The 22,402-nt window shown below is 53.6% G+C and overlaps 2 protein-coding genes across 2 annotated transcripts; one reads left to right on the top strand and one right to left on the bottom strand.

The window, feature by feature from the left end:
- Nucleotides 1-3,526: 3,526 nt before the first annotated feature.
- TMEM160 (transmembrane protein 160) lies at nucleotides 3,527-5,991 on the top strand. Its single transcript, XM_081032135.1, has 3 exons — nucleotides 3,527-4,038; nucleotides 4,933-5,025; nucleotides 5,641-5,991. Exons 1-3 carry the CDS (start codon nucleotides 3,831-3,833, stop codon nucleotides 5,904-5,906), a joined length of 567 nt encoding a protein of 188 aa, XP_080888261.1. The 5' UTR covers nucleotides 3,527-3,830; the 3' UTR covers nucleotides 5,907-5,991.
- A 286-nt stretch (nucleotides 5,992-6,277) lies between these two features.
- NPAS1 (neuronal PAS domain protein 1) lies at nucleotides 6,278-20,641 on the bottom strand (the record flags this gene model as incomplete). The annotated part of the gene is made up of 11 exons (XM_081032134.1): nucleotides 20,285-20,641; nucleotides 19,623-19,858; nucleotides 13,373-13,446; nucleotides 13,018-13,107; nucleotides 11,419-11,584; nucleotides 9,909-10,024; nucleotides 9,523-9,680; nucleotides 8,892-8,998; nucleotides 8,210-8,357; nucleotides 7,284-7,378; nucleotides 6,278-6,744 (listed from the first exon to the last, which is right to left on the bottom strand). The coding sequence occupies exons 1-11, from the start codon at nucleotides 20,404-20,406 to the stop codon at nucleotides 6,278-6,280; spliced, it is 1,779 nt and encodes a 592-aa protein (XP_080888260.1). The 5' UTR covers nucleotides 20,407-20,641.
- Between the last annotated feature and the right edge of the window lie 1,761 nt (nucleotides 20,642-22,402).

The following is a 22,402-nucleotide window of genomic DNA, read 5'->3' as shown; positions in this document are numbered from 1 at the left end:
TGTCTCCAACAGGCTGGCCCACTGTACATATTCAATAAATATTTCCTGAATTAGTAAATAGAGAATCTACTTTAAGGGGGTCTGGAGACCAATGAGTGTGCTGTCTCAGTTGTCCAGGTGAAAGGTAAAAAGGGTTTGGACTAGAGAAGGAATGGAGAGAAGGAGATAGCTGTTGGCAGGTTTACCTGTCCATTGCAAATTTCCTATCTCTCCCTGCTATAACCTGCCCTCCACAGGAAGGCTGAGTGACCTTAACAGATAAGTTGAACATTGTCTGTCCCCTGCATAAATCCTTCATGGCTCCCCTAGTGCACAGGATCACGAGTTAAAAGTGGCTCAGGAACTAAATGGAGTAACCTTGGAGAGTCAAGATTATCAATGACTTGCTCTGGTTGAGGTTAGGGTGAACAGAGAGTTGCCATGCTGAATTCTAAAGATCTCTACAGGGGCCTGGCCTCGTGGCTCAGGCAGTTGGAGCTCTATGCTCCTAGCGCCAAAAGCTGCCGGTTCGATTCCCACGTGGGCTGGTGGGCTCTTGACCACAGGGTTGGCAGTTCGATTCCTCGACTCCCGCGAGGGATGATGGGCTAAGCCCCCTGCAACTAACAATTGCGGCTAGACCTGGAGCTGAGCAGCGCCCTCAACAACTAGGATTGAAGGGACAACTTGACTTGGAAAAAGTCCTGGAAGTGCACACTGTTCCCCAATAAAGTCCTGTTCCCCTTGTCCAATAAAATCTTTGAAAAAAAATCTCTACATACTCTAGGGCTTCTCAGAAAATATAATTGCCACAGCTGCCCACAGGTAAGCAAGAAAACCACCTTGTGATGGCAAATAATTGGAGTTTTATTTTATTATTTATGTTCAGTCTCCTACACTCACTGTAAGCTTTCTTGGGCCCCAGATTTATTTCTGCAGGGTTCTGAATACTCTTTACCTGGTCATGACTACTCATAGTTCAGGTTTCAACTCAGACACACCCTTGCTGGGTTAGGGACCCTCTCTAAGCTCTTCTACTCTCCTGGACTTTCCCTAGAATTTACTTATTTAGCATGTTTGTTGCTTGTTTTCTGCTTATCCTTATAGAATGTAAGCTCCAAGGAAGCAAAGAGTTTTCCAATACATGAACATAGTATATATCTCCATTTATTTAGATCTTCTTTAATGTGTCTAAGCAGTATTTTGTAGTTTTCAGTTGTAGAAATCCTGCATTTCTTTTGTTAAATTTAGTCCTAAGTATTTTTTGTTTTAATGCTATTGTAAAGGGGATTATTTTCAATCTCATTTTATAATTGCTTCCAGGTAGGATAGAAACATAAAATTGATTTTTGTATATTGGTCTTGTATCCTGCAACCTTGCTAAATTTACTTATCAGTTTTAGTAGTTATTTTGATTCCTTAGAATTTTGTACATAAACAATCACATCACATGCAAATATTGACAGTTTTATTTCTGTCAGATCTACATGCCTTTTATTTCTTTTTCTTGCCTTATTGCACTAGCTAGGACCTCCAATACAACGTTGACTAGAAGTGATGAGAGTGGAAATCCTTGTCTACAGTCCCAAGGGGAAAGCAGTCAATATTTCATCACTAAGAGTGATGCTAGTTGTAGGTATTTTGTAGATGCCCTTTATTACATTGAGGAAGTTCAGGGCAGAGAATTTTTTCTGTTTTGTTTACAGATTTATATCAAATGTGTAGTATAATGCTATCAGAGAGCAAGTGCTCAGTACATACTTGTTGAATGAATGAATGAATGAGTATAAGCTGCATGGCATGGTGGCGAGTAATTTGGTGTTGGGACTTACCTAATTAGCAGAGTGATTTAAGACAACTGACTTAACCTTTCCCTTCCTCTGTAAAATGGGGATAATAATATCACTTAGGGTTATTCTGAGGATTTAATGAGAGTACCCATATAAAGCAAGAGCCAGAATCTGACACATGATTAGTGCTCACTAAACACTAATTTTTATTACCTCACTGCTCTGAGCCTCATTTTTCCTCTATAAAAGAGAGAATATTCTAATCCTTAACGGTTACAGTGAGGATTAAATGACATTATACACATAGTGTACCTAGCACAATTTCTGGCACAGAGAAAGCCATTGGTAGATGTTTGCTATTATTACTTACCAAGTTTCCTACCTATATATCGGGTTGGGGGACATGGAGATGTGTTAATCAAGGACCTCATCCATTGGAAGCTGACAGACTGACGGCAGAGACGGATAAGTATAGAGATCATAATGACACAGTGCGGGAAAGAACGTGAAAATTAATAAAGGATTAATAAAGGGAATCCTAACTAAAATACAGTCGGGACGCCAGAAGGGGGAGCTCTCACACGGTACCTACCGTTCCATGTCAATCACAGAAAGAACTGCCAATTACAGACAGAACCCCACAGAAGAAAAATCAACAGGAAAGAATCATCAATTATAGGCCCCATCAGGAAAAGATGTATCGCATCTCCTACAAAGAATCGACCACCCCAGCAGCTCAGCTAATGAGAAACCTTTAACTCCCTGACCTTTTGTTTTTCTCCAGTGGGTTTTCTTTCAAAACAACCCCTCCCAACTTCTTCCTTTTTCTCCATAAAATAATGTTTCCTCTCCTTTGTTGGACTTATCTATGGTTTTTCTATAGCTGCGTGCCCCAAATTGCAATTCTTTGCTGTTCCAGGATAAACGCATTTTTTGCTGATAATAAAAAAAAAATTATTTTTTAGGTCACCAGAGAATATAAAGCAATGTGTGGATTCAGAGGCGGAGAAGCTGGAGGCTGAAGTTTGCCAATGGGATCAGGTCCTTCTGGACTCAGATATAGGCTTAGACCTAAAAGGAAACCACAATTGTTTTCAACACGGACAACTGGAAACAATCTAGGGCCTGGGATCTCTTCTGGTACCTTTATAATGCATCAGTATGAACCATTAAACTTGATGTTGTGGGATGGGAGATGGGAACTGGCTGGCTAGGGCACGGGGTGGAAATTACTTTTCATTAGACTCTTTTGTATCTTGTACCATGATATCTATCTATCAATCAATCATCTATCTATCTATCTCTATCGATCATATATATATATATATATATATATATATATGCTTATTTATTTATTTATTTATTTATTTATTTATTTATTTATTAAGGAGGGCGGAGCTCACAGTGGCCCATGTGGGGATGGAAACGGCATGGTGTTATTGGCACCACGCTCTAACCAACTGAGCTAACCGGCCACCCAAAATAAATATATTTTTAAAAATTATGTTGTGGAAAAATAATGCCACTGGTCAATTTTCATGATTTATTGAAATGTGAAAAAAAATAATTTATCAAATGGCATCTCATTTGACATCTGCACAGAAAAAAAGAAGGGTTAGGAAGATAACAAAATATTAGCAGTAACCGCTGATTTGGTGGGATTGATGGTAAGCTTCACCTTCTCCTTTGGGCTCTTCGAGATTTTGTAAAGATTCTATATGAAGAGTTTTGCTTTTGTTTTTTGGCCATTGGAATGAAAGTCATTAACAAACACTACAAGTCCCGGCAGACATCGGGCCTGCAGCCTCTAAAGACTGGCTTTCCCCTAGCGCAGTGATCGCTGGGCTTCGTAGTCCGTCACCAGAAGCAAGGTGGGACAAGTAGTACCGGCACAGATGACGGAGGAGGGAATCGCTGCCATTCTGACCAATGGACGGTGTGCACTGGGTTTGAATGGCGCGCACAAAACCAATGGGTGGGCCACTAAGTATGAGTAACGTATACTTCAGCCTACGGAAGGCCCGTGGGGCGGGGCGGTAAGCGGCGTCCGTAGTGCGAACCATGGGAGGCGGCTGGTGGTGGGTTCCCGCCGCCCGCCTGGCGCGACTCCGCTTCCGGGGGGCGCTGCTGCCGCCTCCGCGATCCCGGAGTGGGGGCGCCCGGGGATCCTTCGCTCCGGGCCAAGGCCCCCGCGCAGGGGCTTCGCCGCCCCCCGTGTCCGAGCTGGACCGCGCAGACGCCTGGCTCCTCCGGAAAGCGCATGAGACAGGTCTGGAGCTGGGGCACGGGTCTGCTCGAATGGGAGAGGAGGTTTGGAATAGCCGAGCTGTCCGCGCACGAGAGTGGGAGATAGGGGCGGGGCTTCTGCTGGAAACTGGGCCCGGGCTCAGAGGGAGAACGGCTTCCGTATACGCGCAGGGAAGCGTTGGCTGCAGGAGCGCTGTGTATCCTCATAGGAGACGGGCTTGCGGATGCGACCAAGGGTCCGAGAGGCTGGTCGGGCTAGGACAGGCAGCCTGAGAACTGATACGTCTGGACGAGAGGGGCTTCCAAAGAGTGCTTGGGGTGGGAGAGTTATTTACAAGAGGGGTCCACGTTGGCCGGTTCCGATTGAAAAGGCGACCACTCTGCATAAGGTGGGAGTGCATAAGGGGATCCCAACGGAAGAGGGGGAGGTTCCAGATTGGAGGAGGGAACAACCGATAGAAGAAAAGCTCTGGGCTGATTGGAGGGCGAGGTGATCCAGGCTGCAAGGGGAGGGACATTCTGTCAGGATTGGAGAGGATGGGGCATCCAGATGTACGGGATGGGGTAGGGGTGGGGAAAGCTTTGGCCAGAGGTCTGAGAAAGAAGTAAGAGGGCAGCCCATGGTGTTGACCAAGATGACCTCTTGGGGTCTTCCCGTCTTCAGATTTAGGTTCTGCAGCTTTGGTCCTAGGTTTTCCTGCAGATTCTGTGGACTGTCTTGAGTCTTTAGTGTTGCAGAGTTTGGGGAGAGGGTTCAGAGATGGAGACAAGAGAGGGTTTGGGGAGGACAGGGAGAGGTGGGGGGCCCTCAGGATCTGGTGGGAATTTGGAGTGGGATGGGGCCGTTTGACTGTTTGGGCTGAGGACTTTGGGGGCAGGATTTGGGCTGATGCTGCTTCTTCCCCCTCCCTCCAAGCTTTCCTCTCCTGGTTCCGAAATGGCCTCCTGGCATCAGGCATCGGGGTCATCTCCTTCATGCAGAGTGACATGGGTCGGGAAGCCGCCTATGGTGAGTGCAGACCCCCATCCTGCCCCCACCCGGGAGTGTGGATGCTTCCTCCCCCACCGGGGAATGTAGAGCACTCACCCTGCCCGCCTGAGTGCAGATTCTCTCCTGCCCAATCCTTCCCAATAGTAAGTGTAGAACCTCTTATTCTTCTCCCCACCGGAAGCTGTCTCATCCTCACTTGTGTCGACCTTCCACCCACCCCACCCCAACCCTGAGTGGGTGGCCCAGGGCATGGCTGTGGGTCTTCTTTTCCAATCTGACTTCTCGACAAAGATCAGGATCCTAGTCCCAGCCGCTACTCCTCCAACCCTATCTTTGTCTCAGACCAACCCCCACCCCACCCCCGACCCCTCTGATCTGGGACCTCACTTCCAAGGCCTAGACACCCCTCTGACACCTTCTCATGCCTGCTGACCTTGGCTCTGTGCTATCCCTGACGTGTCCTGCCCAGGAGTTTGCCTCATCCCCCTTCTAAATCCACCTCAATCCCCTGATCCCCTCTGTCTCTGGCACCTGCCTGCCTGATCCTGGCCTTCCCCCCACCCACCCAACAGCCCCAGCCTGGGACACCAGGCCCTCCCCTCCATTGATTGTGGCCTCCACCCTCTCCCACAGGCTTCTTCCTGCTGGGCGGCCTGTGCGTGGTGTGGGGTGGTGCCTCCTACGTGGTGGGCCTGGCAGCCCTGCGGGGGCCCATGCAGCTCTCGCTGGGGGGTGCCGCCGCGGGCATGGGCGCTGTCCTGGCCGTTGGTCTGCTCTGGGCTTGTGCTGTTGGCCTCTACATGGGCCAGCTGGAGCTGGACGTGGAACTGGTGCCGGAGGATGACGGGACGGCCACTGCTGAAGGCTCCGATGAAGCAGGCCGGCCCCCGCCGGAGTGAGCAGCAGGGCCGCAGGGAGTGGCTGGGCGCTGGACGGCCTGGGCCTGAGGACCGGGACATTAAAACCTGACCATTCCCTTGCTCCATCTTCCGAGTGGTGGTTCCTGTGACAGGGGAAGGCTGGGCCTGCAGGGGAATGGAGGAAGGGAAGCGGGAAGAGGCAGATGGCGTGGGAGGTGAAGAAGACAGGTGGAGATAACTAAGAAGGAAGGAGAGAGGAGTTCCACGGTCCCTTGAGACTGAGCCACAGACTGGGAGCAGGACTTTAATTCTCAAAGAGCGCCAATGGAGCTGCGAGTCCTATCCCTTGCCCCCTTGGTGATCTGTCCCCATCCCCCAGGGTCCAGCTCTGTAGGTGGCTCTCTCAGTCCTCAGTCCCCCTTCCGCTGCATCCTGGTGTCTGTGGGCCCTGGGTAGGGCAGGCTCAGTGTGGGGTAGAAGGCCTCTGGGAGGGTGGGGCCCGGGCCCAGCCTCTGCAGATGTGGGTACATGAGGCCCAGCTCCGTGGGGCCGTAGCGGATGGTGCCAGGTGTGCACAGGCCCCGCACGACAGGGGGCAGGAAGCCTGCATGCAGCATGGAAGGTGGAGGGTCCCCAGGAGGCACCAGGCCCCATGGCCGCATGAGGTCCTGCTTTAGGGACCCCTCCCGGATGACGGAAGTGAACTCCGGCCGTGGTGGGGCTGGATGGACAGCTGTCTCCTCGTCCTCGCTGTTATCTGGGTCTTTCGTCTCCCCCGGGCCAGGCTCCACTTTGATGCGTTTGCCCTGGATGTGGGGGGCCTCCTGTTTCCCGTCCAGGGGGGCAGCCTGTTTCCCTTCCGCTGGAGGCACGAGCTCTGGAAGATGTTGAAGGGCACTGTTTGTGTGCGTCCCAGCCCTCAGTCTTCCCATCTGTGCAATGAAGCTGAGCTCAGTGAGGCTCCGCTGGGGTGGGTTTTGTCCCCCAAAGGACATTTGGAAATGACTGGAGATATTTTTGGTTATCACAGCTGGGCAGGAGGGTGCTTCTGGCCTCTGGTGCTTAGAGTCCCAGGAGGCTAAGTACCCTACAATGCACAGGACAGTCTCCCAAACAAAGAATTACCTGACCCAAGTGGCAGTAGAGCAAAGATTGAGAAACCCAGTTTAACCGAGGCAGACAGAACTTTCCTCGATGCCAGAAATGTGCGAAATCTGCACCATCCAGTGCATTGGCCACTGGCCACGTATAGCTACTGAGCCCTTGAAATGGGGCAAATATGACTGAGGACCTGAATTTTTAGTTTTAATTGTAATGTAAATAGCCACTTGTGGTTAGTGGCTTCCGGACCGGACAGCACAGTTCCCAGGGGTCGCTCTGAGCCTCCCAGGGGTTGGAGTGGGAGGTGGGGCTCACCTGTGGGCTCTGGCTCTGGGCTGGACGTGTCCTCACAGGCCACGCTGGCTGGAAGCTGGAAGGCGTCCAGAGGTATCTGACCACCCTCAGCTTGGCTGGGACGAGACAGGTGGTGTTAGGAGCCAGGGGTCCTGCATGAGAGCAGACTCCCTCCTGCCCCCCAGTGCTGTGACTGTAGCTTTGCCCTCCCCCCTTAGTGTAGAACCCCACCCCCCAGTGAACATAGTGACCCTATCCCAAGGCACTTAGACCTCATGATTGGACCGCCAAATTCCAAGTTGTCTCCGAGCCCAGCTTGGCCCTGTCTCCCGAGGCCAGACCTGTACAGCCCGTGACCCTCGGATGTCACCACCTAGGTATCCCCCAGATACCTCATGCGCATCTAACCTCAGTGTCTTCCTTCTGAGCTGCTGTTCCTCTCAAGGGCCCAGATCCAGGCCCAGCAAAGCCAGAGACCTGGGCGACAGCAGATGGCCGCCTCTGTCCTCTACCTGCATTGCCTGGTATTTCCCAGGAACTGCCCCAGCCTCCTCCCTGGTCTCCTCGGTCTTCTTCCTCAGACCTCCCACTTCACAGCACCCAGAGGGGGCTTTCCAAAAAGCAGCCTTGACTCCTCCAGCTTTAAACTCTGCCATGGCTCCCCAGCGCCCCCAGGCTCAGGTCCACACCCTCAGCCTAGGCCTGAGGCCGTTTCAGACCTGCCTCCCAAGCAGATACTGTCACCCCCGCCCCTCTCCCGTGTCCTGCAGCAAGGGCATTTCACCTCCAAGCCTTTGCTCTCTCATTTCCCCTTTTCTTAACCCCCTCCAGGCTTGTCCCCTTCTAGGCGCCCCCTGAAGAGCTCCAACCCTGAGGTGTGGAGAGACAGTAGAGGCTTCTGGAGGGGGTTCCAGCCTCCCCGTGGGATGGGTGGGGGCAACCCTCACCTGAGCACGTAGCTGACCCAGAGCACGTGGCGCTCCCCAGGGCTCTTCCCACTCACAGCCACGGTGGCCACAGACTGCAGCCACACAAAGCCCCCAGCACGCTGCAGCCACCGGTAGTACCCAGTCATCACCTGTCCTTTGTCCAGCACTGGGCCCAGCCCAAGGGCCGAAGGGATGGGAAGAGATGGGGTGGGGTGGGGGGGTGAGACAAAGATGGGAGGACAGGAAGAGACAGGCAGAGGGAGAAGAGACAGATGGACAGGAGAGGCAGAGGAGAGAGGTGGACAGGGAGATGGGCAGAGAGGAGAGAGGGAGATGGGTGCAGAGAGACGGGGAGACAGGTACACAGATGGGAGACACAGTGCCAGGGGAACAGAAAGGGTGAGACAGTGGGGAGAAAAAGGCAAAAGTACAGAGGGAAACAGAATCAGAAAGACCCTGAGGTAACCGGCATCGCGGCGCCTGGATCTTAAAGGGGGGGGTCAGAGGCCCCATAGCCGCCCTACTCCCCCCCCACCTCTGAGCTGTTGTTCAGAGCCTCCTTGCCCCTCTTCTCTGCTGAGTTGGGCCCCTGGAGTTGGCAACAGGATGGACTGTGGTAGCCCAGAAGCAGGACTTCCGGGAGCGGGGTATTGGGGGTACTCAGGTCTGGGGTGCAGGTAGGCAGGGTAGGGGTTCTCACAGTCCAAGTGGCTTTGGCGGATCCTGGCTGCATCCTGTCCGTGGACAAACTGGTAGCAACTGCGGCCCACCAGCTCTGAGGGCCCCAGGTCCATGTGGTCGCTGACTCTGAGGGCGAAAAGGGAGGGCCCGAAACCACGGGGCGGGGGAAAGAGGCGGGGTTGGCTCCGGAATCACCTCGGGTTCCCACCCTTATTCTGGAGTGCTTGGAGCCTCAGTTTTCCCCTGTGTGAAACTAGTGTAATCATAGTGTCCCCGCTAGAGTGGCTCCTGGGCGTGAGGTGGGCTGGGCACTCCAGAGGCGCCCAGTGAGGGGACTATTTCAGGATTTCATTTTCCCCCACTTTATGGTGCAGGAGTGGATGAGGGACAAGAGAGGCCCGGGAGAGATGGGATCAGGGAGGGGCGGAGCTCTGCCCAGGCCACGCCCCCTTGGACATCCATCAGTACCTCCCGCATCCCCAGAGGCCATGCCCTGACCGCCACACCTTGGCTACCTTCTTCCAGTTACCCCTGCCCTCTGCTGCTCTTCAGGCTCCCCGCAGGCCCCCCAGTGCCCCCCAGTGTCCCAGCCCACACCCCCAGCTCTCCTGTGCGCTCCCATTGGCCTGCTTCAGCACCACCCCCGGTACCTGCTCTCACAAGCAAGGATGGTGAGACCCAGGCTGAGACGGAAGACTATCATGTGTCCGTGTAGTGGAAACTCAGCCAGTGGCGCAGGGGGCAACGTGTGGCCGAGGGCCACGAGGCCCAGAGCACGGGCCCGAAGGCGACCAGTCACGTGGATAACCTGCAGGTGGTGGGCGTGGTTGGAGGCGGGGCTAAACGGGATGGAGGGGCTAAGTGGGACGGGGCGGTAACCCTTAGGGGGACCTTAACCCCACTGCCGGGCCTGGCTCCGGCGGTCACCCACAGGCGCTGGGGCACAGGGACACAACTAGCAGGAATACAGGAGCGCTCTCCGGACAGGCAAAGGGAGGTAGGAATCAAGAGACCGGGTCAAAGAGTTCACACCTACCTTGTATCCAGAGGCCTTGACGTGCAGTCCCCGCTTGGTGAGGGTGGATTTCATGCGGATGAAGAAGGAGAGCTCCTGGACCCTGGAGGAGGGGGTTACCTCGGTGGTGCTGGTCTCTGGGATGGATCGTGAGGAAGGTTATGGAATCCTTGGGAGGAAACACACACAGGCCACCCCCATCCCCTGCAGGGCTAGGCAGACACAGGGTCATGGCCACAGCCAGAGACCCACCTAACGGTTCTACAAGTTCATTGACATCATACTCCCCTCTGAGCAGCAGCCAGCCGGGTCTTTCTAAAGCTTAGCTCTGACCCTGTTCTTCCCCTATCCTGAAGCTGCCATGGCCTTGAGAGAAAACCCAGCTCCTCAAGGCCTAAAACTTTGGCAAGAACTGCCTCCTGCTGTTGACACCATCTCTAACTACAACCTCCAGGTCTCAAATCAGACATCTCCTCCAGGAGCCCTCCCTGACCCCTCGTCTCGGTCAGATGCCCTTCTGGGGTCTCCCATTCCAGGCTTGCCCACTCTGGGCCATCACCGTCTGGGAATGAGTCAGTATCCCTCACTGCGTTGTGAGCCCTGGGAGGGTGGCATTGGGAGTGTTGTCACAGGGCTGTCTCCCCAGCCCTGCCCAGCACAGAGCTGGGAACAGAGCAGGGACTCAGGGTATAGCAACAGATGACTCACAAATACAAATTATTCTATAAAGCCCTATGACGCAGTCATAAATATGCTCACATCCAGATGACCCTATGCCTCACACTTGTAACCATATGTAACCATATGTAACCATAATCACAGTTCCCAACAGTCCTGCGTGTCACAAACATCTCCCCAAACTTCCAAGCACTGCTGACAACTCACATGTGTTTGGTGTAAAGCAAGCCCCATATAAGAAAATCTTATTTACAAGAAAGTTAACCTCAGTCCGTCAACATCTCAGAGCTAAAAGGAACTTTCAGGGTAATCTCCAACACCCTCCCTGCCCAACATGGGGTGGAATTTTCCAGTGGAGCGAGGGTTAGAAGACAGACCCTGGAGCCTGACAAACCTGGGTTGGAGTCCAGCTCAACCACTTAACAGCTGTGTGACCTAGGACAATTAACCTCTCTGTGCTGTGCCTCAGTTTCCTCCTCTGTAAAATGGAGAGCAATAGTTGTGCTGCTTTGTGGGATTGTGGTTAGAAGTCAATCAGGTTATGTACTTGGAGGCACGGCACATATAAAAGCCCGATAAGCGTGCGTTGTTATTATTTACCAAAGCCTGGTTCCATCTGTCACCCATTGGCACCCAGCAGCCAGAGGAGGCTTTCTAAAGTTCAAATTTTGGGGATCCAGGCATTCTTAGGGAGCCAACTTTTGCTGCCCCAGCTTAGATTCTGATTCATTTTTACAAAAATTTACTTTGCACAACCCTAATGGGAGTGGGTTTTGTATGCATGAAACAGCTGCATACAGTGTACCTGGTGTCCCCTGATCAGGCCTCATTCTTTAGGGGCCCTTAGACTTACCGATCTCAGAGGTATCCGCAAGCGAGGAGGAAGAGGATGATGAGGAAGGGACGGAGGGCGGGGTGGGTGGCCCGGGGGTCCTGGCCCGCAGCCCCAGTTGCTCCAGCACTTCGGAGTGGTCCCCAGGATGGATGTAGTCGAAGACGCTGCTGCCCGTCAGCTCCACCTGCCGGCGCAGGAAGGGAATGCAGGGTCGGGTGAGGCGCGCGCAGTCATTCGCCTGCCGGTTCAGCCTCAGGTTCACGCCCCTGCATGCACGAGCGCTTCATGCCAGTCTTGTGTTTTTATTAGAATTTTTAAAAAACACACATTTTTAAAGGAGGAAACAATCCCAGGCTTTTCCCGTGCCCTCCCACTTAAAAGCCAGTGATTACTAACGACTTTCTGCCCCTGTTTATTCTATTAAGAAGCTGTATAACGGGTTGGGAATTAGGGGTTGGGGGGGGGGTGTCATAGCCTCCAATTTACAGCAAACAACTGTGTCCTGAAATGAGTCACAGATGTCCCAGCAGGCCTGGGACTCAAGATACATACAGTGAAATGGTTTTCAGACTCTTTAAAGAGATCCTTTTAATCAGACATTCAATTCATCACCACTCCAAATTTCTTGCATGAGTCCCGTTCTCTTCACATTTCCCCAGTCCAGGCCCCCATCTTCTCCCTGCTGTGTTCCTGGCCCCAGCGCCCTCATTGGTCTTCTGGCCTTCAGTCCCCACTCAGATACCACTCCGTAAGTTACTCATCTGACCCTGGGCCTCCTCCTCTCAGAAACCTCCCACGTTTTCCACTGCCCCTGAGCTTGAGGTCACACGCTTCCCTCTATCCCTCATCCCTCTGAACTCCTCCTCTCCTGACACCCTCCCCAGCTTCAAGCTTTTGCTCACTCTCCTTCCCTCCCTCCTTTTTTTCCATATTCCCTTCCTTCAGGGTCTTCCTCCTCTAGAAATCAAGAAGTCACTGAAAAACTACTCACAAAGACCAAATACCAACACACTGAATTTTCTAAATTTACCATTTGCCCAAATTTTTCTGAAAATGATAAAAATTGATAGCAATTTGTATTGAATGGATTGGCAAGGCCTAAGATGCCACAAGGAGCCAAGACTCCAGGGAAGGGAACTTTCGGCTTCTCCTTGCCCTCTTTTTCCCTTCCAGCCGCCAGCTGCAGGAGCTAAGATGGAAATGGTGGGCTGAGATGAAGAAAAAACACAAGCCAGTCACCGAAAATGCCACAGAAAACCTTCCAGAGCTGGCAAAACCCAAACCCTTCCAATCCAGATTGCTGTAATCCTTCAAAATTGTTAAGAAACAAGTTTTGGTAAATATGGTGCATTTGGCCACCACTCATTGGCAAACTGATCTTTCTGCTAATTTGCTTTCTTCAAATTGACCTGTGACTTTGATAACCTTCCTCTGGCTATGAGAAGAAACTATGTCGGGTGCCATGCGAGGTTCCAAGGAACACACTTTGGGAACCTCAGATCCAGTCCATTTTTTTCATGCCTGGATGGTAAGGCCAGGAGAAAGGAAGGACATGGAGTGGACTGCCAAGGGAGGTGGAGGTGAGCCAGTCCAGGCAGCCTACTGTGAGCCCCTTACCTGTGAGAGACCCAGATAAATGGAGACAGTCTCTGAGATGTAGAGGAACTTCCCTTCCTGGTTCAACGCAAACACAAAGCCATCCAGGGACTAGAGTAGAGAGACAGGGAAGTGGGAGAGGAGGGCCTGGCGTCTGTAAGAGGTTCTGAAATCTGATCTCCACCTAGGATGGATTATTTTGGAGGCGGCAGGGCTTTGGTGGTGCTCCGAAGGGGCAGGCAGGAGAGGGAGCCCCACCATTCCACCTCCCAGACCCGGTTCTTCCCTTGGGGTGGATGCTGGAGAAAAGGGTGTTGTTTTCCGCAGGCTGCCAGCAGGTGGCAGCAAGGAGCGGCGGGCAGGGAAGGGGCCTCACCTGCAAGATGTGTCCTCCCAGATGCTGCTCGAAGATTTCGGAAACCAGCGCCACAGGGCCCCTGTGACCTGGGGCTGCGGGCAAAGGGCGGGGTGAGGCTGAGGACTGTGGTCTTGCTGACCCTGGCCTTCTGTGCAGGCCCCCAGGAAACTAGGCTGCAAATCTCTTTCCCCCACCATCCCATAGCCATCTTGGGGGTACTGTAGGGCCCTGAGCTCTGTGGGGGAGAGGCCTGGGATGTGGGGAGGCATGAGAGGGACACAGGTGGGCTGGACAGACAGAGAGACTGAGACACACAGAGACAGACGCCAGGGGATGCAGAAGGGATTCATTCATTCATTCATTCATTCATTCATTCATTCATTCAGCGAGCTCTCCCTGAGCATCAATTGTGCAGCCAGACTCTGTGCTGGGTAGTGCTGGGAACACAGAGGTGACCCAGACAGCCCATCCTGCCCTCACGGGTCACCCAGGCCAGGGGCACCTAAACAAGTAAAACAACTTAAGAAATACAGAATTATCATTTGCGGCCATGAAGAATGGAACAGGTGGTGTGAAATGAAGAGGAATGGGGTAAGGCCTGTTGAAGGAGGGGGTGTTTGAGCTCAGACCTGAAGGATGAAGAGGCAGAGAAGAGACTGAAAAGGAGAGCGCGAGAGATATTGAGAGACAAAGACACAGAGAGAAAAATGGACAGAGGGATACCAAGGAATAGAGATGAAGACATTACAACTCAACAACAAAAGGACAAACAACCCAATTCAAAAACGGGCAAAGGACTTGAATAGACATTTCTCCAAACAAGATATACAAATAACCAATAAGCACATGAAAAGATGCTTAAAATCATTAGTCATTAGAAAAATGCAAATCAAAACCATAATGAGAGACCACACCCAACAGGATGGCTATAAAAAAAACCCACCAAAATAAGTGTTGGTGAGGATGTGGAGAAAATGGAACCCCCGTGCATTGCTGGTGAATATGTCAATGGTGCAGCCACTGTGGAAAAGAGTCTGGCAGTTCCTCAATAAGTTAAGCCTACGAGTAGAATTTCCATCTGACCCAGCGTTTCCACTTAGGCATATAGTCAAAAGAATGAAAAACGTCTCCTAACAAATACCCATATGTGAATGTTCATAACAGCATTATTCCTAACTGTCAAAAGGTGGAAACAAGCCAAACATCCCACAGCTGATGGATAAATAAGACGTGCTATATTCAGACAGTGGAATAGTACTCAGCCATAAAAAGGCATGAAGCACTGATCCGTGCTGCGACATGGGTGACTCTTGAAAACACTATGCTCAGTGAAAGGAGCCAGACATGAGAGGTCGTGTATTGTATGATTCTATTTATCTGAAATGTTCAAAATAGACAAATCCCTAGAGACAGAAAGCAGAATGGTGGTTGCCGGGGGCTGGAGTCGGGGATGGGGGGTGACTGCTAATGGGTACAGGGGTTTTGGGGGTGATGAAAATGTTCCGGAACTAGAGCGAAGTGATGGCTGCCCCACATTGTGAATGTACTAAGTGCTACTAAATGTGTGCTTTAAAGTAGTGGATTTCATGTTATATAAATTTTACCTCAATAAACTTTTTGACAGAGCTAGGAACAAGACTCCCCACAAGGAGCCCCGTGGCTAAACTGGGGAATGAGGCAAAGGATTCGGTGACTTTGAGGGTTCCCAAGCTCCTGCAAGGCTAAGGGTCCACGTCTGGCATCCAGCCACAGGGTAGCCCCTCCCTGGCTGTGTGCTTTGGGACCAGTCTCTTCACCTCTCTGTGCCTCAGTTTCCTCTTCTGTCAAGTGGGTTTGCTAAGAGCGTGACCCTCACAGGCTGGTTGAGCATTCAGTTAGTTTAAGGAACTTCTAGAAAAGGCCTAGCACGGCCTGGCCCACACAGCAGGTGTTCCCAAACACGGATCCACAGTGAGTATTAATAGTGTGATTACTATTGTTATTTCCACACCACCAAAACACTAGGCGGGAAAACCCCGCTCCCTCCTCCCAATCAGGGCTCAGCACCCCCCAGCTCTGCCCCCAGGCCCCAAATGTCTAGGCCATGCCTCCTTTTCTCAGGAGCTCACCCAATAGCTTCCTGCTATTACATCCTTTTTTCACCCCTGCCTGGAGCTCCAGGAACAATAAGGGGTGGGTGGGTGGGGGGAGTGATTAATGGGGATCCCTCCCCCGAGATGCTGTATGAACCAGCCGGGTGACAGGCGGGAACAATGCTGCCTGCTAATTGTCGCAATTTTCCCCTGTCATTTTTGCTAATTCCTTCATTTTCCCTCTCGCAGGATCAGCCCAGGTCAGACTGAACGGCTGCAATTAACAGCGTTAATGGGCACGTCGGGATGGGGGGGGGGGCTCAGCCACTGGCTGTTGCCCCAAACACCAGGCCTGTCCCCTGGGACAGGGAGCCCTGGGGTCTATCCTTATCACTGGCATGCGTTTTATTACCCCAGGCAATTCCTCTCCAAACCCACCAACTCCCCAACTCCTCTCCTGTGTCCCCTCCTCGTCTCCCCAAATGCCTCACCTCCCCTGTCCTCCAAATTTAGTAGGTGGCTCTTCATTACTCCCAGATCTGCCCCCTCCTCAAGTCCAAACCCTAACCATCACTCACTCATTCAACAAACATTTGCTGAGTTTCTTATTGGAGCCTGACTCTGCTGGAGAAGACAAACTGTCCCGGGTGTTGCCATCCCCTACACAGACTGGGCACTGAGGGCCTCTCCCAGGCCTTAGGGGTTCCCTCTCACCTACCATTCTTGACTGCCCCCAGGGATTTGCTGCCACGGTACTGGGGAAAAAGGTCTGGGACTTCATTACCCTTTGGAGGTCTGAGAGAGGGAACCATCCCACCATAATCAGAGTGCGTGGGCCTGAGGGTTGGGGGGAAGGGGTGGCATTTCTGCCCCTACTTTCCTTAGCCACATCTGTAAAATGGGTCCAGTGATAGAGCACAATGGGTTCATGCATGTAAGCTGCACACAGCTAGCACACAGTAGGTACCTGCCACTATTCCCAAGTCCTGCCACTATTTTTATCAGTATTACTATGGATAACCTGGGGTACCTCTACCCTTCCAGGTAGTTCCTTGCTGTGCACCTTGACCCTCTTCCTTCTCTCATACCCATCTCTATTTTCTGCAAGTCCTGTGGGCTGTACCCTCACTGCATCACATGGAGCCGACCACTTGTCACCCTAGAGCTCCCACCCTGGTCTAGCTGCCCCATCTCTTGCCTGGACCACTGCACTCACCTCCCCACTGGGCTCCCTGCTCCCACCCACAGTCACTACCTCCCTGGCTCCCTTCTCACTTGGGGTAACAAAGTCCTCACCCATGAGGCCCTGCAGGACCTGACCCCTGCTGACCACTCCTTGCCTCAGTTATTCCTCTCCAGACTTCCTCAAACTAGCAAGCTGATTCCAACCTGCCTTAGGGCCTTTGCACATGCTGTTCCTGCCTGGATGGCTCTTCTTGTAACTTTTCATAGCTTGCTCCCTCACCTTCTGCCAGTCTCAGCTCAAAGGTCACTTCCTCAGAGAGGCCAGGCCTGACCTATGAATTAAGATGCCATCCTTCCTTCCCTCACTCCATTCCAGTCACCGGACTGTTGATGTGACCCCTTACTGTGTCCCAGGCACTATTCTAGACTCAGATAGCAAGGTGCCATGGAGGAGAGACACACAATAAACAAGAGAAATAAGAAATCTCTAGTGCCATATGATGATAAGAAGAAATAAGTCAAAAAAGGAAGACAAGGAGTGCTGGGAGGGGTGTCATTTGTAATAGAGTGGTCAGGGAAGGCATTACTGAAGAGCTGACATTCAGAAAGAAGGGAATTCCTGGGGGAGGGCAGACCAAGTGCAAAGGCCCTGAGATGAGACCATGCTTCTCTGAAAAACAGCAAGGTGGCCAGTGTGTGTGTGTGGGGGGGGGGGGCGCAAAAGAGGTGAGAGAGGAAGAAGATGAGATCAGAATGTGGGGGCCAGGGGACCCACCATGCAGGATTTGTAGGCCCACCCTTGAGGGCAGGGACTTTGTCTTGTTCCCTTTGTCTTGTTCTAGATGTTTCCAACATCTAGACCAGTGCCTGGTACAGGGAAGGTGTTCAGTGGGGGTTTGTTGACTGAATGACCAATGCTGAAATGAGAGTAAGGCTATCTTTTCCCCAGACTCAGAGGCCCAGGCTAGACTTTAATCTCTGTTGTCCCATTTTACAGATGGTAGAATGAGGCCCAGAGAAAGGCTGAGACCTGAAAGGGAGGACCCATCCCTGGAGACCTACAAACATGCCAAATATGGTTGAAAATGTGGACTCTGGAGCCAGGCCCCAGAACTTGCCTCAGCTGGGCATCTTCCTGGCTGTGTGACTTTGAGCAAACAGCTTCACCAATCTGGGTCTCAGTTTTCCATTTTATAGAATGAGACTTATAGCATGGCCTCCCTCCTAAGACTTTGAGAGGATTAAGCAAGTTAATCTGTATACGCTGCGCAGCCTGTATTGTATATTATTATTATTATTATTGAGGACATGGGAACCCCTTCCTTTTGGGAGAGTGACACACAGTGCTTTACTCTCTAACTTCTACTGAAATGCTGTCCTCAGTTTTCCCATCAGAATTACAGAAGCAGGCACTTGGCCTCTTGGGAACCCTGCAGAGCAGGAGATGCTCCCCAGTTTCCTAATTTTGGGGGTATAGGAGGGAGTCCATGCAGTTTCTCCCCACCAATTCCAGCATACACGCCCGGGGAGCTAATGAAGTTGGGGTCTGCCGCCTCAGTGCCGAGACTTCAGCGAGCCCCTGCCCCTCGACTTGCCCATCCAGGCAATGGGGGGCGGGTTGGACGCCAGCGAGGCTCTCTCAGCTCCCTCCCCTTCACCCGCAAGCTCGGGGACAATAGACAAGATGTTTATCCCCCGACGGCGCACATGTTGTTCGCGGTAATGACAGTAATCAGAGGCTCTAATGCCGCATTCTCTCAGCGCCAGTCAATTCGCCTAATTACCGCCTGGGAAGCCGGATTATTTAAATTTAAATGGTGATTTATTGCGAGCTTAATCAATGCTATTTTCTCTCCCCCCTCCCCCCGGACCAGGGCAGGAGGGGAATCGGAGCCCCCCCACCCTAAGGACTCCCCTTCTTCTGGGGCGGGGGAGTAACCTGGGGTGCCCTGTCCCTGTCACCTGCGACCTCAGATTAACACGATTCGCTGTCTTCTAATAATACGAATAAAGTAATGCATAAAACAGAAGTAATAATAACGTCACTTCCATATATTTCAATAATAAAGTCTAAATAATAATAAAAGCAGGCATCTCTATATATCTGTTTTTATATATACTATATTTACATGTTATAGATTCTATTTCTTTGATTATTTTGTTATTGTGTCTTGACCACTAGGATGTCAGCCTGTCCAGCGCGGGACTTTTATCTAGTCTATTTCCTGATGGATCCCTAGGGCTCAGAACAGTAGCAGGTACACAGTAGGTGCTGAATAAACCACACGCCCCCAACAACCCTGCAGGATCACCACTGAGAACTTTAGTTGCCACATACCGATGGCTTACCCTCTGCCAGGGACGTTCAGGTTCTTTACACATGTTACCTATTGGATCCTCTCCTCAGCCTCAGGGACAGGTTTCAGCATGATTCCCATTACACAAATGAGGCACAGAGAGGTGCAGTGACCTGCCCAGGGTCACAATGCTGGGGAGTGGCGGAGTGGGAAAGGGACCCAGGCGAGTCTTTTGGAAGCTGGCCGTCTTACCGGCCATATTATACTGTCTCCCTCCCACTATCCCAAACTGGGAATTCTGACTGCGAGTCCCTGTGTACCCCCTGGTGCCCCTCAGGTCTGCCCATTAGTGGATGGGAGGCCCAGTCTGGGTCCTCTCTGTCTCACCCACGGAGCTGTGGGTCTCCTTTGTGATACATCTCCTCTAAAGAATAGCATTTACTAGTATGATCCCTGGTGTTGCCAGATCCCTTGATGAGGCCAGAATTCGTGAAATCTTCCCTACCTCGTGTGCCCGTTTTACAGATGAATAAATTGAATCTTGGAGGGTAGAAGCCACCTGATAGAGACACATAAAAGGTCTGTCTGACTCCAAACCCCGTTCTCCCTCTAGGTTAAGTTGCTGGGCGAGGGCGGGCAGGCACCTGAGATTCCAGCTTCTCTGTCCCACACGGAAGATGTTGGGACCTCCGCTCCCCGCGCATGCGCACTCACCGAGGCCGGCCGGGGGCTTGGCGGCCCGCAGCCCCCAGGGCGGCGCCCCCAATGCGGCGAAGCGGCGCAGGCGGAGGTAGGTGACGCTGAGCCGCACGATGGACGCCTTGTCCAGCTGGCTCGAGATGGCTCCTGGCAGCGGGAGCAGCTTGGCCAGCTCAAAGAACTCCAGATTCTCCTTTCCGCGGCGCGAGCGCGCCGCGTTACGGGACTTCTCTTTGCGCTGCGCCTGCAAGCTGGACGGGCGGCGCGGAGGAGGCGTCAGCGGGATTCCAGAGCTCAGGGGTGCAGGATCCGGGGGATGGGGGAAACCCCGCTTCCTGGGGCCTCGGGGATGGAATGGGACCTTGGAAGTGGATTCAACACTCTGGAGGTGAGGGCAGATACCTGAACGTGAATTCTACTCTCGGCCGTGGGAACAGAACCTGGGGTGTAGATGATGGGGGGAAGGAGGAAGAAGAGGGGAAAGATGAGGAATGTTGGGTATGAATTATGAGAAAGGGGTTGAGAACACCACACAATGCTGGTGGATTTCAAAACCACGGCTGAGCAGCGCGGGGTAACAAATTCTAGCCCTAGGGGACGGGGCAGAAGTGAGTGTGAATTCTCCCAGCACATCTCCTTGGGGCGGGGCGAGGCCCGAGGGGCGGGGCTTTGCTCACCAGGGTCCAGGCGGGGCCTTGACCATGAGCCCCGGCAGAAAGTCCCACGGGACGCTGCCGCCACGACCTGCCCCGCACTTGACCTCGCCTCTGCCGCCACTGCTGGGATAGGGGGCCGCCATCTCCGCGGGGACTCTCTCAGGCGGGCTCAGAGCAGCCTGCGGGACTCGAGACCCGCGTCTCCTGCCGCGGGAAGGAGCTGCAGGCAGCGCTCAGTGCAGTAGGGCTCCCCCCTCCCCGCCCCGGGAGACCCGTTAGGAAACTAAGGTCCGCGCGGGTGTCAGCAAGGAGCTGGAACTGGATGATGCCCCGGCTTCCTCTACCTGGAGTCCCGGGTACGGAGCCTGCCCCTCTCACCCTGCCGGGACCCAGGCGAAGCTGAGGGCGAGGACGTGCCCCGCCGCCGCCTCCCCCGCGCCGCCCGCCAGCTCGCCCGCCTCACGCCCGCGCCGGGCCGGCTCCCGCATACCAATAGGCGCACGCGGCGCGCATACGGATCGGACCGGCCCGCGCGCTGCGTGCCAAGCATGCCCAAACCGCGCGGGGGGGCGGGCGCCTTGCGGCGGGGACCCTGCCCCCGGAGCCCTCTGCCCTGGGGATCCGCCCTCCAAGCCGGTCCAAGGAGTCCGGTTGCCCGTACCGTGGTGCGCCTATTTGCGGGGCTGGGGGAGAGGAGGCAGGGGGGCAGGGGGCAGGGACCCCACCCCATGTTCTACCCAGGGACCACCCCCCAGCCCCTTGAGGTGACGCCACGTGTGCGGACCACCAAATCTCCGCAACCACAACTTCCTCCCTGAATATGCGGGCGTGCGAGCCCCAGCCCCGACGCAGTGGCCAGAGCTTCAGCCTGAGGGAGCCCTCAGGATGGACCCGACAGCCGGGGCCCAGGTGTCCCAGCCTCCAGGGCCCTCAGAACCAGGAACGTGTTCAGTTAGGTCTTCATTCCTCCAGGACTAGCGTTCAGGATTCCCCCCACGCACCCCAGTATTCACACCTCCCCCAACCCTCCCCAATCAGGTGTCCAGATGCCCCAGCCCCCTACTTCTCCAGGAACCAAACATCCTTGTGCCCCTTCCCCCAGCCTCGTGGATACAGGCGTTCGGATACCCCAGCCCCCAGGACACTGGAGTTCCGGCTCCCTATTCCTCCAACACCCAGGAGTTCCCGTCCCCTCATGCCAGCCAGCAGGCGTCCGCTACCCGCAGGACCCCCAGCCTCCTTTACCTGGCCTCAGGGTGGGCTCCGGGCGTGGCGTGGGGCCGCCCGGGCGGCGCAGAGGGGCGGCCCCATAGACCCCGGGGCGGGCCGGGCTCGGTGGGGCGCGGGTTGTGGCGCTAGGCTCTCAGCGCCCACCGCGGCCTCGCAGACTTGGAGACGAGGGGACAGGGCTGGCGGGAGGGGGCGGGGTCTGCCAGAGCCCCGCCCACCGACTCTCCGCCCCCTCGGTCCAGCCCAGCTCCAGTCCCTCAGGCCTTTTCTGTGGCAGGTGATTCCCAGCAATCGGGGGTTCGGCCCTAGACCTCACCGGGAGGAACTAGCGCCCCAGTTCCCCCAAGGGAGCTCCAGCAGACCCTTGGGGCACCCTGCAGCCGAGCCCCCTGTAGAGGTGGAGACTCAGAAGTTAGTGCCTCCTCCAGGGACGCAAATCCACTCATTTGATACCCTCATTTTCCAAGAGACAACTCCAGGGTGTTAGCAGGCCCTCCCCCAAGAGGGGGACCCCTCATCCAAGCCTACAGACCCTCTTTTAAGGCCAAGATTTGGCATCCGGATTTTTCAGGCACTGGGACACAGGTGTCTGAGGAACTTCAGAGGTCAGAACCCTGAGGTCTTATTTCCACTCTCCCCCTACGCCACCCCATCCCCGCCACAGGGACGGGAACCCCAACATCCAAGCTCCCCCCTTAGATCATAAATGGGAACTCAGGGATTGTAGCACCTCACACAGAGAACGTAGACCCAGGCATCTGAACCAGGACTTCTCCACTCTGGTAGGAGATCCCACATCTCTCCTTCCCAAGCCCCTTCAGCAGCCTGGCATGGGGGTCTCCAGGCACTTAAATGCTCCTGGGAGACACCAGAGCAACAGATGAAAATGTGGCGGTACTCAGGAGAAGC

This window comes from Rhinolophus hipposideros, assembly GCF_964194185.1.
Source record: "Rhinolophus hipposideros genome assembly, chromosome: 21".
NCBI classification, from domain to species: domain Eukaryota; kingdom Metazoa; phylum Chordata; class Mammalia; order Chiroptera; family Rhinolophidae; genus Rhinolophus; species Rhinolophus hipposideros.
This window is presented reverse-complemented; position numbering and strand designations above follow the sequence as displayed.